Source organism: Mixophyes fleayi, chromosome 8, assembly GCF_038048845.1.
Source record: "Mixophyes fleayi isolate aMixFle1 chromosome 8, aMixFle1.hap1, whole genome shotgun sequence".
Taxonomy (NCBI): Eukaryota; Metazoa; Chordata; class Amphibia; order Anura; family Limnodynastidae; genus Mixophyes; species Mixophyes fleayi.
This window is the reverse complement of record NC_134409.1, coordinates 136,937,837-136,955,635: the sequence shown is the minus strand read 5'-3', so window position 1 is coordinate 136,955,635 and position 17,799 is coordinate 136,937,837. Positions and strand designations below refer to the sequence as shown.

Sequence of the window (17,799 nt, the reverse complement as noted above, 5' to 3'; positions counted from 1 at the left end):
AATCCCACCCTGCGCACCACCTCGGTACAATCCCGCCCCGAGCACCACCTCCGTACGGTCCCACCCCGCGCACCACCTCGGTACAATCCCACCCTGCGCACCACCTCAGTACAATCCCGCCCCGAGCACCACCTCCGTACGGTCCCACCCCGCGCACCACCTCCGTACAATCCCACCCTGCGCACCACCTCGGTACAATCCCACCCCGAGCACCACCTCCGTACGGTCCCACCCCGAGCACCACAACTCCGTACGGTCCCACCCCGCGCACCACCTCCGTACGGTCCCACCCCGCGCACCACCTCCGTACAATCCCACCCCGCGCACCACCTCCGCACGATCCCACCCCGCGCACCACCTCCGTACAATCCCACCCCGCGCACCACCTCCACACGATCCCACCCCGCGCACCTCCTTCATACAATCCCACCCCGCGCACCACTATGGCTGTTTGATGTGGGTGTGGCTGTTTATCAGTCATCCTTAATTTCCAGGGACAGTCTCAACTTTTAAAGTTTTTCTTGTCCCATCAATATGTTCCTATTTTTCAATATTAATCAAATGTACATTATAATTCCAATTATTTTACATATTGAATCCTAATCTTGCTATCCTTTTTCCCTTGGCCATGTAAGTGCATTTTAACTACAATACTCTTCAGTAGATATAAAAAGATTTACATTATAATCATGCTCAGTATTCGTATCATTATAGGGTTCATATATTAAAGTGACCTGATTTATTAATTTTTTTTAAACAAAAGCGTATGTGACCCTAGTGATGCGGTGGCATAAGATCAGAGGGGGCGTGGTCAGTTTTTGGAGGAGGTGTAATTTACGGATATAGATTACAGAAACTACGTCCCTCTGATTCCTACCATCGCTCTCACTCACTGTCCCTCATATAATATGATCTACATTACTGTGTTATCTGTATTTTTATTCATTCAGTATATCTGGTCTTTGTATTTTGTTCTTCATGTATCATGTTATGTGTTATGGATCACTGCTTAGTGTATATGTCATGTACGGCGCTGCGGACCCTTTGTGTACCTCGCAGGAGGAAGAGCCAGTGACTGATATCAGATTACGTTGCATCCAGCAATCAGGGATTCTATAGTTAGATGAGGGTGGCTGATTAGTAGTACAGTTATACTATCTCTCCTGTACCTCCTCTACTTGCCCTGTCAGTCACCACTATGATAACACAATGCAGGAGGAAGAGCCAGTGACTGATATCAGATTACGTTGCATCCAGCAATCAGGGATTCTATAGTTAGATGAGGGTGGCTGATTAGTGGTACAGTTATACTATCTCTCCTGTACCTCCTCTACTTGCCCTGTCAGTCACCACTATGATAACACAATGCAGGAGGAAGAGCCAGTGACTGATATCAGATTACGTTGCATCCAGCAATCAGGGATTCTGAAGTTAGATGAGGGTGGCTGATTAGTAGTACAGTTATACTATCTCTCCTGTACCTCCTCTATTTGCCTTGTCAGTCACCACTACGATACAATGCAGGAGGAAGAGCCAGTGACTGATTTCAGACTACGTTACATCCAACAATCAGGGATTCTGAAGTAAGATAAGGGAAGAGGGGAACCAAGAACAGGCTGAGAGTCAAGAAGTGAGGTGAGATCCTCATCTCTGCTGCCCTTAGTACTGTGCCTTACATTGTGGAGGCCAAATATTTTCAGGCATCCTTCTGGTACAGACAAAATGGGTCCCAGTGGACCCTCATTACACAGATACGGGGAGGGGAAAATGCATTTTTAAATATATTTAAAATGGTAGTTGCCTTTGTGAGGGTTAATCATCTTTCTTCAGTAATTCTTCATTTAAAGCTGTTCTCAGAGGCCACCTCATATGTCCTTCGCTTTACCATGATTGGGCTTCCTCTTCCTCTCCTGTCTGACCATTTTCTGCCACACTATATACATTTATAGATTTTGCTAGCAACTTTCGGAAAAAAGCAACATTCTATATTTAATATCAATTTTGTGTCTGTTTTTCTGCCTGAAGGCAGGTCACATTTTATGCATTTCTCAATGTCCTTTCTCCGCAAACTCTTGGAACCCAAGCGTCCAACACTAAGATTAATTAGCAATTAAGGAAACAAGAGAGAGGGTGAGAGCCATTTATTAAACTTGGTCTCACCCTCCACGCAAAAGCACTTGCATTCCAATATTTTATAATCGGTGACAGTAAATGGGACTCTATTTTGCAGAGGCCAAGTCATTTGGCAGTGCTTTGGGATATCAAGTCCCAGAGGTGACGCTCTATGTGAGTTATTTTACATTGCCGTCCTGCATACATTATCTGACTCCTGGTTTACTTGGCCTTCCTCTATGTTTATTCACTGCACTTTAAATTGATCACTCGTAGGGGTTTTTCTTCTGTAGCCCTACAGCCATTCTGCTGGTTTAATATATTGCGATAAAGTGATTTATTGACATGCAGATATTTCAGTATTGACCTTCTGCCACAGTTACATCTCGCTATGAAATGCAGCCATATGACAGTGTTCCCAAAACTATCTCTAAGGATATATCCGCCTGCAAAAGTTTATTATCAGCATAAGAGTCTGTGTCTGCCATTCCCATAGCAGCAGCGTTTCGCTTACCAAATAGAGCTTAGCCTGGGGCAGTACTCCTAGGTGGGCGGCATTCTCTTAGAGGGCAACATTCAACAAATGATTTTATATTATTTGCTTTTTACCGATCCCATGGGATGTAACTCAAAATAACAGTTTGTTTTATTAATAAAACAATAATATTCAGCCGTGTTACAGCATGCATGAAAATGTGAAGAAAACAAACCACCATATTGGATCTGTCCAATCACAGAATAAAATCCAACTAGTTCCCCGTCAAACTGTTTGTCTAAGATAAACTCACTACATCCGTATATAATAAGATAACTAATATCAATAAATGAGTTTTCATTTATGAAGCAGGTTAGTAAAATAGGTGGGCAAAGACTAAAATGCTGTTAATATAAGATACAATGTTCAGGACATTCCATAATTTCACAGTTATTTCATTTAAACTTGTTGTGACATCTTTGGCAATGCCCTAGTGTTTGATTCCGCCAGTCAGTACATACACCTGTTAAAGATGGCAAGCCTGTCAGTCACACTTAAGCTTCTACACTGCCACAGAATGAGAAGCTCCCCCTTCCAAAGTAGCTTCTTAAAGATGGTAATTTTCAATACAGAGATTTAACAAACCCCTTATAGGTACAATCAAAGAAAAGAGATTAAGGCTTAAGAGCTGCAGAACTTTAACTTACTAATTAAAATAACACTGTAACATTATCTCACTGCAGCATATTGACTATATCTGACCAATTTGGCGATGCTGTTTGGATACGAGTGCATAGGTATGTTTTCTGGGCCTTAATTAAGAGTTTTCTGGTAGTTTCTGAAGACTAATAAAGTCTATATTTATACGGTGGTTAACACATTCAAAGCGAGAGCTAAAATTAAACTGTAAAAGACAGTATTAAAATAATTGTGTAGAAAGAGAAAGGAATGTGTGAAGAACTTGCAGTGTGAACAGTATCTTTTCTGTGCAATGAAAGAGGTGTTGTGTATTTATGAAAACGATTTAAATTAGAAAGGCTGAATGCAAAATATGTCACTTTTCAGTACGAACAATAAATTAAGGTTGTTTCCTCTTGTGAACTGAAGATTTCGGCTGACATGTATGAAGTGAGTTTGAAAAGATAGTAGTCTGAGCTCTCACAAGCCCCTCCCTCTCTGTAGTAGAACTTGGCTGGTTGCCAAGATTGACTTTACATATTTACATTGTTGAAACAATTGTAGCTCTCTGCAAAATAGCAATGTGTTCAAATGTTAGTCTTCAATCAAAGAATCTTTAATAAATCTCTAGAAATGTTCAAAAGAGAGAAAACACAGGCAGTAGAGGGTTTTCTAAAGCTTAAGGTTAAGGTTTTTTGCAAATCCCTCTACCAAGATTTGCCTTTAAACACATTGGGCCTGATTCATTAAGGAACTTAAATTAAGAAGTTTCTTATTTCAGTCTCCTGGACAAAACCATGTTACAATGCAAGGGGTGAAAATTAGCTTTCTGTTTTGCACATAAGTTAAATACTGACTGTTTTTTCATGTAGCAAACAAATACTTCATAGTTTATTTGTAGACTGAAATTTAAAGTTGATATTTGTGTGCTACATGAAAAAACAGTTAGTATTTAACTTATTTGCAAAACAGAATACTAATTTGCACCCCTTGCATTGTAACATGGATTGGTCCAGGAGATTTAAATAGGAAGTTTTTTAAATTAAGATCCTTAATGAATCAGGCCCATTGTCTTTTAAATGTAGCTGTCAAATACGCCGAATATTGTTGGTTTGCAAATACATTTGCCCCAAGATGATGGAATGTGTTGGACATTAACATTTTTTTAGGCTATTCCACTTCAGAAAACACCTTAAGCTGCATGGCTAATATGAATGTCTAAATTGGGGGGTGGTTGAATCTTAAAGTTTAGAGAAGAATGAAAAACTGATTTTGTTTTGCCAACGGAGTTACGGACAAAATTTCCAGGTTGTGACACTTTCACCAGGAGCTTCCAATCTACACGGTAGCAAATGCCAAGATATGTTTATTAGGCAGAAAAACACAATTAATAGCATCATTTTGATAGAAATCCCACCGTACATCACAGCCTGTCACTGACATCCCAGAGTTGCAGAGGCCTGGAGGGGGGGAAGAGGAGGGGGGGGGGGAGGCTTTTGTAAACATTTGTCAGTCAATTTTCTAAAGCTTACATTTATACGTTGTGCATCAAGAGTGAAAATCTGGCAGCTGGAAAGAGCCTTTCCAAAGCGAGACACAGCTCGCTGCCTGCAACCACTCTCTGCACAATCGTCCTATCAATTCTTGTCTTCTTCCAGCTGTTGTCCAGAATGAAAGCTCAGGAACCGCAGTATCCATGAATACATTTCAGCGCTGGCTCAATACGCCAACAGACCCATCTTGTCTAGGAGGGAGAACCGCTATTACATCCTCCCATCTGTTCATTCAGACGAGCTTAGGGGGTTATATAGACTTTCAGACTCTGATTATTGAATATATAGGATTTTGCCCAGACGATGGGACACATATATACCCTATCTGGTGACATCTCCCTTTGCGTTTTCCACCCACTAAGTAATGGTTCTATCCAGCTGGATGCAAACTGTGGCCAAACAGCCGAGCTTTGTCTCTGTTAAATTATCCTTGGAACATCTGTCTTGTGAGATAGCAGAGAGCGCGCTCATAGACGTCCTCTCTCGCCCCCCTGGCACATCATGCGTTACAGGGGACATAGATGAATGCCGGTGATATTAGAGCCGCTTGGCCTTTATGCTTTTTTTTTTCCTTTCCTTTTCGCTGTGATCAGCCTAAATGTGCTTTCATTTTTAATTCTTCTTGTGAGTGTTTTACGACTGAATTGAGTCTGTCTGCAAATCCTTCGCTGCCTTGGAAAGTTAGAGCCTAGATTTATGCCCTGTGCTGCCTGCGCGGTTAGAATCTGTTTTATTACTCTCTACTTCTTAGTTACAATGTCTTCCCCGCTGCCACACTTAACCTCTGTGGTGCCAGGGAGGCACTGGAGAGGAATTCACTGGGGGGCAAAAAGAGGTTACGGAGGAGATTCATCTTGTTTTTGTGGAGCTTTCGTGTGTCTTCTGTTACTGGGGCATAGATGTAACATGGGTAATCTGTAAAAGGCATCTCTTAGAGATCTAGCAGGGTTTAGGGACAACAAGATCTGACTTGTGTCGTTTAAGCAACGTCTGATAGATTACACTCTATGAAAAATGGTGCCACATAGGAGTGAATCCATGCCAGGGGCACACTGGGCTGGGGGGCAGGGGTGGCATCTGCCCTCTGGGCCTGTCCCATAGTGAGCTACCTTGGACTGGGTCGCTGGGCTACAAGAATTTTCTTCCCTTTAAAATGTTCCTAATGGGCTTCTGAGTCGAGTCTTGCACCCCGGGGTAAAATTGGCCAACCTGCCCTGACCAACGCCAAGATCTAAGTGAGGACAAAAATGTGGCCCAACAGCGCAAATAATATTTTCTGTTGCCCTGAGCCTATTTTTGCAATGAAGGTGCCTATTTATAGGGGTAAAGGCATGGCTTTGGGTGTCAAGATCTCTTTAGTAGTAAGGGAGCAACTTTTATCTCCTTCTAGTAGAGGACAAGGCATTCCTTGCAGAGTGCAGGCCAGGTACACTTATGTGCTTTGCAATGTACTGCTAGACCAGACGGTGGCTCAGTGGTTAGCACTTCTGCCTCACAGCACTCATGAGTTCAATTCCTGACCATGGCCTTATCTGTGTGGAGTTTGTATGGTCTCCCCATGTTTGCGTGGGTTTCCTCCAGGTGCTCCCGTTTCCTCCCACACTCCAAAAACATGCTGGTAGGTTAATTGGCTGCTGACAAATTGATCTTAGTCTCTCTCTGTGTCTGTGTGTGTATGTTAGGGGATTTACACTGTAAGCTCCAACGGGGCAGGGATTGATGTCAGTTTTCTGTACAGCGCTGCAGAATTAGTGGCGCTATATGATAGATGATAATGGGCTTCAGGCACACATTAGTGGGTGCATTCCCATTTTTACGGGTAACCACAAAGCATTTTACCCCATACAAAATTATTCATTTACACTTGATTCTTACATCACACAGGGTCAGAAGACAGCCAAGACGTTCAATAAATATCCTTTAGCACCAACTAGCACTTTATATGGGAAAACACTTTATTAAGAGTACAAATACCAGTGAGAATAAATCATTGACATGAGTCATGTGACACATGTTATAGCGTACTACGGTCTCCTTATTGTCATCACGGAAGACATACCAGACGTCTGTAGATGTTATTATTAATGAAAGCGGAGCCTCTGACAGCAGACAGGACTTTGTCATGTGCAAATCTCACTGTTAATGGACTGATGTGAATTGATGATACCTTTTTTTTTATATATTACTGTGTATTTTTTACATGAATAATGGACTATAATAATGATAATAATTATGTGAGAGTTAGAGGGTTTGTCAAGAAGATAAGTTATTCTCTCTTGTACCTAAAGCAACAAAGCAAGAACAGGAACTAATGCAGTGACCTTTAACTGTAATGTGTTCAAAAGCATTAAAGACAATTCCACATCCTATTAATATCCAGCATAGACAAGTCTGTGATCACCGCATTAATTCAGCATATTGCTTCCTCCTCGTGTCCGAGGGTATAAATATTTCACAGGGTGACAGAGAGCAGTTCCGTTTTGTTTAATATTTAAAGGAGCGATGTACTTGTAGTATGGGCACAGAAATATTTACTACACTGTTGGTGTGGTCTCAATGGCCCTCCATCATCGGCAGGGACGCTACCATTCATAAGAGTTAGAGATGCTCACTGACCCCCGTCAACTGGTTTTGGTTTTGGTTTTGGATCTGGATTAGCTCCGTGTTTTGGTTTTGGTTTTGGCTAAAATCACATCATTTTGAACTTTTTTTGTTCCTACATTATTATTAACCTCAATAACATTAATTTCAAGTTATTTGCAGTCAATTTTGACCCCCTCACAGGTCACAATATTATTTTCATACACTTTCGGACAAAGACTGCAGCGACCTGGCTGGATGGTAAGCGACAGAGCAATGACACAAACACACGGCAGTTCCTAGCACATCTAGGACACATTGGCACACAGCAGTGGCAGAAAAGAAAAAGGGGGATCCGCCCTGCCTCCAACCCTCTCGTTATTTTGGATCTTAAAAAGGAATCCAAAACTCTAGAGACCTGAGATCCGACGACGTCACAATCTCGTTTTCGATTCCGAGGGCGAGCGACAGGTCGGCTCGGTACTCGGATCCCCTAAGTTCGGTGTGTTCAGTTCTCGAGGAACCGAGCCTGAGCATCTCTAATAAGAATTAACAATTCACAATTCACATACTGCATTACTCAGTCTTAGACTGCAAGCTGGCAGAGAATGCTGGCAGAGAATGTAGCTTAATAATAATGTCAGATCTTGATAATGAAATGTGCCTTTGATAGGATATCCCAAGCTGTATATTATCCAGTCAGTGGTATATCATGTCCCACTTTCATTGACTCCATCTAAAATCACAACTTGAGCCCTCTCTAAAATGTATTTATAGGGCAGCGTTGTGTGGAGGATGCTGAACATCTCTAGGGCGTAAGAACCTTTTTTGCTACATGATGGGTTTTGAAAAGTAAAATACAAACGGCTTCAAGTAAATTTAATTTAATTTATATTTTTTTTGTGCTACTTTTATGTAAACTTTAAAAAATCAGTCTTATGCAGATATTTTCCTCCTTCTCTATTGCAAACAGCAGAAGACAATGGGCCTGATTTATTAAGTATAGTTGAGCAAAAAATTGAATAAGTTTTCTTACTCAAGTTTTCTGGTCAAAGCCATGTTGCAATTGAAGGGGTGCAAATTAGTTTATAATTTTGCACGTGTGGAAAATACTGGCTGTTTTTTCATGTAGCACACAAATACGTGTTAGATTATTTGTACACTGAAATTTAAAGTTGATCTAGGACATGCCCTACCCCAGCTATAAAGCTGCCATCACATTTTAAATTTACCTCCCCCTCCAATACAACATGGTTTTGCCTTACTTACACCCAAAAGAGAGAAAGGTAAAAATGTCAGTTACTTACTTTCCTAATGATTGATTATGCCCCTGTATTTGAATCCATCAATCAGAGATGTTTGTTACTCAGATGTACGGGGATTCAGGCTTTTGTTCAGTGCCCTTTCCCATTATTAAATGATGCCAGATGTAACGCCGAGCACCACTCTGCAAAGCATTAAAGATGTCGGCTTGCATGGTGGAGAAGGGACAGATGTTGTACACATTTAAGTGCAGGCAATTGTGACTCACTCCGTACTGTCAAATGTGTCATATTTATGTGATACAAACCCAATTTATGTAAGAAGCATTCAACTCTGCAGCTGCCAGCGCCCTTCTCCTGTATACTTAATCCCTGTCCTAATAGTGTGGGCAGAGCCATCTTTTCCATTGGGCACGATGGGCAAGTGCCCAGGGGCCCAACGGACAAGGGGGCCCCATAGGCACGGCTCTTAATTAGAAAAAATAATCCTGAAAAAAAAAAACCTGCAAAAAATACCTTCAAGGGTCACTGAGCAAGTACATCTATCTATATATATATATATATATATATATATATATATATATATATATATATATATCTATATCTATATCTGTATCTCTCTATATCTATATATAAATATACATATATAGGGGCCCCAGTGCACTGCTTTGCCCGGGGGCCCATAATGTTGTTAAGATGGCCCTGAGTGTGGGGACCAATGTGCACAAATACAAAGCAGCAAATAGGGTCTCTAGTGTATAGTTTATATATATATATATATATATATATATATATATATATATATATATATATTTATGTATATATATATATTTACGTATATGAGGTTCATAGCATTGCATGTCTATATACAGCGCTTGTTTTGCTTTAGAAGCCGTGTATATTACGTTATGTCTTCTCTGTTTCCCAAATGCCACAGATGTCTTTTCTCCATTACACAATCTCTCATGTTGTATATCAGAGTATACAATGTATCTTATGTACCCTGAGGAATTCTTCGATTGCTGTTTAAGGATATTTGTCAGCATTAGGAATGAAATTCCATAGGGGATATATATCATTAATTCAGATAAACACTTCATCTATATCAGGCACATTATTTAGCTCACTAACACACATCCTTTAATGTGTATTGATATCTAATATTGGCTTTATCTACTTCATAGCACTGTGGTTTATATTTCCTTCTTGTGGCATGGCCGCCCTCCTGATCTGATCATCCATTATTATATTGCTTGGTCTAGAGCTGACTGACATCAGTCACTGAGCTGGAGAAACCATGTTATATGTACAGTTGTTGAAGATTACCCAGAGCCATAACCTCATAACCTTCTGAGTTGCGGAATTGGGACAAAAGTGGAGAGAATGTGGCGTTGCGATACTATGTAGAGCAGCGGTTAGCAGCATTTATCTCCCAACTTTCTGTCCCACGGAACCAAGCTGTCCTGATCGGGATGGGTGGACAGAGCCCCTAAATCCAGACAGTTGGGAGATACCCAGTGCCTGTATAGAATGGAAGCAGGAATTTGGTGGACTGAAACAAAAGTCATAAGAATACTGCCTATCAAATCTCTGGGAAATAGTGGCATCACTTATCTAACACCCTATTAACTACTGAGCCAACGCCCTAGAAACAAGTGACATCACTGAGCCAACATCCTAGAAACTAGTGACATCACTGAGCCAACTCCCTAGGAGCTAGTGACATCACTGAGCCAACTCCCTAGGAGCTAGTGACATCACTGAACCAACATCCTAGAAATTAGTGACATCATTCAGACAATACCCTAGGAACTAGTGACATCACTGAGCCAACATCCTAGGAAATAGTGACATCACTGAGCCAACATCCTAGAAACTAGTGACATCATTCGGTCAGCACTCTAGGAACTAGTGACATCACTGAGCCAACACCCTAGGAACTTTTGACATCACTGAGCCAACACCCTAGGAACTTTTGACATCACTGAGCCAACACCCTAGGAACGAGTGACATTATTCAGGCAACACACTAGGAACTAGTTACATCACTGAGGCAACACTCTAGGAACTTTTGACATCACTGATGAAACTCCCTAGGAACTAGTGACCAGGGCCATCTTTTCCATTGGGTACGATGGGCAGGTGCCCGGGGGCCCCACGGGCAAGGGGGCCCCATAGGCAAGGCTCTTAATGAGAATAAATAATCCTGCAAAAGAAAAAAACCTGCATAAAAAACCTTCAAGGGTAACTGAGCAAGTACATCTATCTATCTCTATATATCTATATCTGTATACATCTATATATCTTTATCTATATCTAGGGGCTCCGGTGCACTGCTTTGCCCGGGGGCCCATAATGTTGTTAAGATGGCCCTGCTAGTGACATCACTGAGCCAACACCCTAGGAACTAGTGACATCACTGAGCCAACACCCTAGGAGCTAGTGACATCACTGATGAAACACTCTAGGAACTAGTGACATCACTGAGCCAACTCCCTAGGAACTAGTGACATCACTGAGTCAACTCCCTAGGAACTAGTGACATCACTGAGCCAACTCCCTAGGAGCTAGTGACATCACTGAGCCAACTCCCTAGGAACTAGTGACATCACTGAGCCAACTCCCTAGGAGCTAGTGAAATCACTGAGCCAACTCCCTAGGAGCTAGTGACATCACTGAGCCAACTCCCTAGGAACTAGTGACATCACTGAGCCAACTCCCTAGGAACTAGTGACATCACTGAGCCAACTCCCTAGGAACTAGTGACATCACTGAGCCAACTCACTAGGAGCTAGTGACATCACTGAGCCAACTCCCTAGGAACTAGTGACATCACTGAGCCAACTCCCTAGGAACTAGTGACATCACTGAGCCAACTCCCTAGGAACTAGTGACATCACTGAGCCAACTCCCTAGGAGCTAGTGACATCACTGAGCCAACTCCCTAGGAACTAGTGACATCACTGAGCCAACTCCCTAGGAACTAGTGACATCACTGAGGCTGCTTTCCATGAATGTTGTTACAAACCACATTATTGCTTCCACTGTGTGTAGGTGACAGGTACAGATTAAATATATATAGACAAGGTTGAGTGACTTGATGTCCAGATATATCCTAATTTTTCCCCTTTCTCTGTCACCCAGGTCCAGCAACAAAGAAAAAATATGTCAGCTACAACAACCTGGTGATCTAGACGGCCTGATCATGTCAGATGGACGGAGCGGCTACATTTTCACTCCTGCGTTGTGCGGTGCGGCTTGCTCCCCCTTCACCGGTGCCTCTCCCACGGCGGCCAATCATGGGAGGAGAGGAGCTGCTGGGACATGGCAGTGCACAGCCCTTGAGTACTGAGGGAAGCTGCTTCATCCAAGCCATCTGAACTATTCCTGGCTTGCATCTCAGGAGCCAGACCAAGGGATGAGCGCCCAGCCCCGCTGGAAGCAAGTTTGTGAGCGGGAGATACCAGGGCTCTTCTGCCTTTTTTAGGGGACCATCAGACTCAAATCATTCTGTACAGTTTCTGAGAACTTTTTGCATACCGACTCCTAACCCTTTCATGTCCCAATTTTCTTTCACCATGTGGAGAGCCCATTTTCATCTTCTCCCTCTCCCCACCAACAAGCACTTCAGTGACCTGGCTTCCATGTTGAAACACTTACCCTCTGTGGTTCATTCATCCATCCAGTTGATGCTTGCTAATCCCACTTTCAGTTACTTTTTTTCGTTTTATATTTTGTCCTATTTACTCGTTCACGTTGTTCATTATTTAATTCCTTTCTTCATTCCTGAAAAACAAGGTTTTTTAAAGACCAAAAACTGTGTGCAAAGCGCAGACCACTTCTGAGCGTGATTGGCTGTCAGGATCTGGTATGTGATTGGCTGACGTCCGCGGTTCTTCTGTCTCCGAATGCATGTTCTCTTTCTGCATTAATTTATTTTTCTGTCGGAGGACTCTGCTCTTTGTGTCTGATTTCTCTCCATTTTTGCCCGCGGCCGGGGGGTGAGGGGGTTCCCCCGTTTGACAGGACCCGGGTGGAGGTGGCGACCGTTTTTTTTAAACCCCGCCTCCCGGGATCTGTCCGAGCCTGTTCGGCGAGGGCCACTCTGTGGACTCAGACGTGACAAAAAAAGCATGTATGTTTTCTACTGTTTGTAATGAGTATTTTCTGCTTACGTGCCAACCTTGTGAGACGCCCTCCCCAAATTGCCCTGTGATATTGTCAGAGAATGTATTAAAGATTTTGATTATCTTTTCTAGTATATGTTGTCATCAGATTTTTATATGTGGCAAAAAGGCCGAGAGTGGGTTAGACGGCCTTTCTCGTAATCAGGTATTGGCGACCATCTATATCCGTTACTGGGTTACACCTCCGTGATACTCAATAATCCATAAAAGAGATCATTTAACTGAGAGCCAAAACTGAAGTAGTGATTAGATTAGACCAGATTACTGGTGATTAGACCACATGAAGTCAGAACATGTCATGTAGACCACCACGTACACACAGCAAAATATCCAACGGCACCGTCTACCAAGATAGCCTCGATATTTAAGCCATATTGCTCATAAAACAAGAGATTAAAGTACGCTAGGGGAACAGCACTCTGCATTGTAATAATCAGAACCCATATTTAGTGGCTGATTAACCAACAATGCTTTCAGGAACAACATTTGCACTTAATCTCAATAACCAACCAGCAATTAGCTTTTATTTGCCTGGTGCAGGTTAGGCAACGAAAGCAAGTGTCTGATTGCTTGATATATTGTAGTGCAGATTTTGCAACCAAATGCATTGTTCAAAATGAGACCATCTGTGTTTAATTCTGGAATAGGATAGGATATTACAGAATCAATAAAATAGAAGGAAATTCGTAATTATAACAAGGGCCTAAATATTGGAAATATAGTATTGTGTAATAATGTCATAAAAACAACTAGTAAATTGATGAATGCATAGACAATCGGCAATGAAATTATATGGTGATCTCTCTAAATCAAGTCTCCAGAAAAGGGCTTTGTTTTTGCACAAACCGGAGCTGGACTAAGCAGTATTTTTAGGTGAACAATGAAAACGTTAATTTAATGAAAGCACTGGTATTAAAGTGGGTGGAAGGTGGACTTTGATGCAGCGATTACTTCTTTGAACACTGCTTTCCCTCAAATTATTCCCCTTCGCACGTGTACGCGCACTGTAAGCTTCATCAGGAAGTCCAGGGAGAATGACAAAGAGTGAGAGGAATAAACATGGACGTGTAGAATCTAAATTCACAATTACTGCCCCCCATCAACCTCCATTCACATTTTATGCTAATAAAATGAGATCTGAACGTATATTGAAGGCTATCCTGACATACACTCCGCTTCTCTAAAACTGTCTGTACCTTACACACAATAACGTAACAATAGGAGAGAATTATATATTTAAAAATGATAACGGTAGTTTCAGGGGCTTTGATTCCATTGTGTTGTATGGAGATGGTCCTCTCTATCTATATCACAAATGATGCTCTTATCTTCCCATTTCATGTTTTAGTGCAGAAGAATAGGAAGACGCTCAATGCAACAATCCTAAATCTCTAGAGTCAGATAAGAATTTATAGACTTGACCCTGAGCCGTTTATTGTTATTTTAGCATTTTATGTGATTATCTTTTTTTCTTTGCAAAAAATGCCAGGTAGTTCGGTCGCCACTTTCCCCAAATTCTCTGACAGGTTTTGTAATATAGTTTACACCTTCTTAAAGTGCTTCAATGTTGATTTGATGTGGAACGTGACTTGCATGTGATGTTGTTTTCTTTTTAGAGCCGCGGTGCGGAGTTTGGTGACGATTTGCCCAACGCATAAGAAATGCCATGTGCTTACAAAGGTATTTGGGCCTCTCCAAAAGGGTAAAGAACCATTGTAAGCCCTAACTTCCAAAGTAAGGCCCACTGTGGGCAAAGGTTTTTGACCCTCTCTTCACCTCAAGTCTAGAGGAGGTCACCTTATCTCTGCGTTCTGCCAAAACTTCCCCCAGGGATCCGGTACTCTTCAACTCTCCCCAAACCTGGCGCTGCCACCACCACCCTGGATAAGTTAGCAGCATCTCGTAAGGGTTGACCAAGACCAAGAAATCCAAGACAAAAACGTGGTAAACTGCAAACAAATGGAGCAACTAACATGGGATGGATAAGTTAAATTAATAGTTGCCTGTTATTGTTCCCCAGCCTTTCAGCCTGATATACAAAAAAAAATGTCCTGCCTAGCCAAAAGATTAGTTCTTTATAGCATTCGGTGCCATTTGAACGCCCCGTGACCCACTTAAGTTTTTACTAGATATTAAGTACATTTTCAAAGTTGTTCATGCAACGTACCACGTTCTGCATTTGTCCACAAAATGTTGCTTGTTTGCCCAGCAAGTTCTACCTCAACCTCACAGAAGAATGAATTGACCTTTGTCGTTCCAGCTTATTCATCGACATTAAATTCACACCTCTAGTGTTTACACTGAGGGTCAGATCAAGGAGAACAGTGCAGCTTCCTCCTGTGCAGTAATCAGCAGTACAGTTACTGCAAATTACACTTACAGACTAGTAACTAGGTCCCATTGCAGCAGCCACACAGAATATTTCCCAACAAGACGCCAAGAACTAACCAGGACCGTCCTGTTTGATGACACTGATCCTGGCTCATGAGCTGCGTTCCTCTACACTATAACCTCTAAACCTGTTGTTGTATCACAGGCCCACTATGGACCCCCCCCCACACACACACACACACACACGTTAGTACATAGGGCTGAATATTTGCCTTTTTCTTCTAAAAACAGATTATGAATTCTACTTAATATACAATTTCATTGAAGTTCTCAACATTAATGAATAAAAGACAGAGTAAACCCATTGATTTCTGACGTGACACAGTACAAAGAACCTTGCGCGCAGCCTGACGACAGTTTACAGACTCAAAGTTCTTTGTTCTTTGTCCTTCACTGTATCCTAGCGGCTTCCGGCTAATTCCACCGAAGAATTGTATCAGTTCGTATCAAGAGCCTAACGCTTATATTTGTCATGTGTCAGAGCAGGAACTTCATGATATTTATTGATATTAAAGGGTTTATTTATGACATGCAGAGAGTACTGTAAAACATAGCAGCAGATCATATATGAGCTTATATCTGTGTTGTGTAATGGGCTCTAGTTACCATGAGGGAGGGTGAGAACTTCTCCTTAGGGAGCCGCCATGGGAATTTTGGGGATTCAACCTTGTAAGCAGACAGTGCCCATTGACATCAGTGATTTCAGCTGTCACAGCTGTGCCATTTGGGACATGTTATCGAGGGTGGTTTCCAGCTTGGGTCATTATGGCATTTGTGACAGTCATGTTATCAAGGGATGGGGGGTTTCCAGCTTGGGTCATGTTATCAAGGAGGGTTTCCAGCTTGGGCCATTGTGGCATTCGTGACAGTCATGTTATCAAGGGATGGGGGGTTTCCAGGTTGGGTCATGTTATCAAGGGGGGTTTCCAGCTTGGGTCATGTTACCAAAAGGGTTTTCAGCTTGTAGTCCATGTGATAAACAACCCCACTTCTTCACATTTTGGGGATGTTCTATTCCTGGGACCCCCTCCATATATTCAGTGGATCCTGTAATTACTAAAGGTGGGGGTGGGGGTCCTCTGCTGGAAATGTTTCAGTGATGACAGAGATGAGGGGATAACAGAGGAAGGACCAGAGGATAGCTCGTTGGCTCAGTGGTTAGCACTTCTGCCTCACAGCACGGGGTCATGAGTTTGATTCCCGACCATGACCTTATCTGTATGGAGTTTGTATGTTCTACCCGTGTTGGTGTGGGTTTCCTCTGGGCGTTCCAATTTCCGGTAGGTTAATTTGCTAATGACAAAAGTTGAGTGTATATCTGTTAGGGAATTTAGATTGTAAGCTCCAAAGGGGCAGGGACTGATGTGAGTGACATATAATCTCTGTACAGCGCTGCGGAAATGGTGCTATATAAATACATGATGATGACGATGATTCGAGCAGAGGACCCCAATGTACACATGGGTTATGTCGCTGAGTCATGTAAAAGAATAATTACATTGGGGGTCTGTTGTGCTTCTTTAAAGCTATTTGAGCCCTCGGTAGAACCATATGGTACCTTGTGGGTAATCCAGCCCTACTCTTGCCAGCTAGACTGACCCATCTGCATCGGATCATGAAAACAAACATCGCAAACTGTCCCTTTAGACTCCACCTAGCTGTCATCTCTCCTCCAACGACTTGGACACACTCTGTGGGGTCCTCACTAAAATATTATCCATTGTGCTATAGGCTGCTAACTAAATGTACTACTCTGCTGTCCTGTGATTGGGCTCCATGCAGAACATTTACTAATTCTCCAACTGTGGAAACAGTAACTGACAATCCTGCTCTCTGATACATTGTATATCTTACTGTATTTGTTTATGTTTCCACCACTGTAGGCGAAACTGCAATAAATGAAGAGAATATTTACACATCTCTCCAAAGTACAGCAGAGTGCCAGGACATTATGCCATCCTGCCAGGGGGCATGCATTGTTTATAGGGCGGCTGAAGTTATTTCAGATACAGGAATGCTTAGAAATGCTTTTTAATCATTTACTTTACTTCAATTTCTATTGCAGTTGTGCTGTAAATGTTTCACTGATTTGTCACATAACAATCATCACCAAACTTCCATTGCAGTTTTTCCCGCGAGTGTTTTTTTCGTGCACCCTCTTCATTAAAACAACATCTTAACCAGGAACACGTTTTATTTGCAAAGTCATTTTCTTACAGATTTCTTTTTTTGAATTTCAATGCGTGAAAAGGGAGTGGCTTTGCTGAAATGGGCAGGGATTATGGATCTGGGCGGAGTTTCAATGGATTTGGTGCATTGCCTAATTTGTTTCCATTGGGATTGTTGCTCATTATGCCGTAATGCATGATAAAAATTTCTGCATTCAGCATTTGAGCCTTTATCCCATCTGACTACAGTACAATAGAGTCTGCTTTTTTAATCCCAGCCCGTTACCTTGGAGGGTCAACGTGTGTGATCAAATATCAACAGATGTACATCCACGTTATTACAGTCTAATTAGTGCCCAGCAGGATGAATGGGGAGCAGCTCAGATTGTTAAT

At 42.1% G+C, this 17,799-nt stretch overlaps 1 protein-coding gene across 1 annotated transcript in view; it reads left to right on the top strand.

The window, feature by feature from the left end:
- Positions 1-12,921, top strand: part of GRM7 (glutamate metabotropic receptor 7) — a 272,407-nt gene extending 259,486 nt beyond the window's left edge. Inside the window, exon 10 of the mRNA XM_075183745.1 lies at positions 11,805-12,921. Coding sequence (XP_075039846.1) covers positions 11,805-11,854 — 50 coding nt within the window. The 3' untranslated portion in view covers positions 11,855-12,921. The remainder of the gene's footprint in view (positions 1-11,804) is intronic.
- The last annotated feature ends 4,878 nt before the right edge of the window (positions 12,922-17,799 follow it).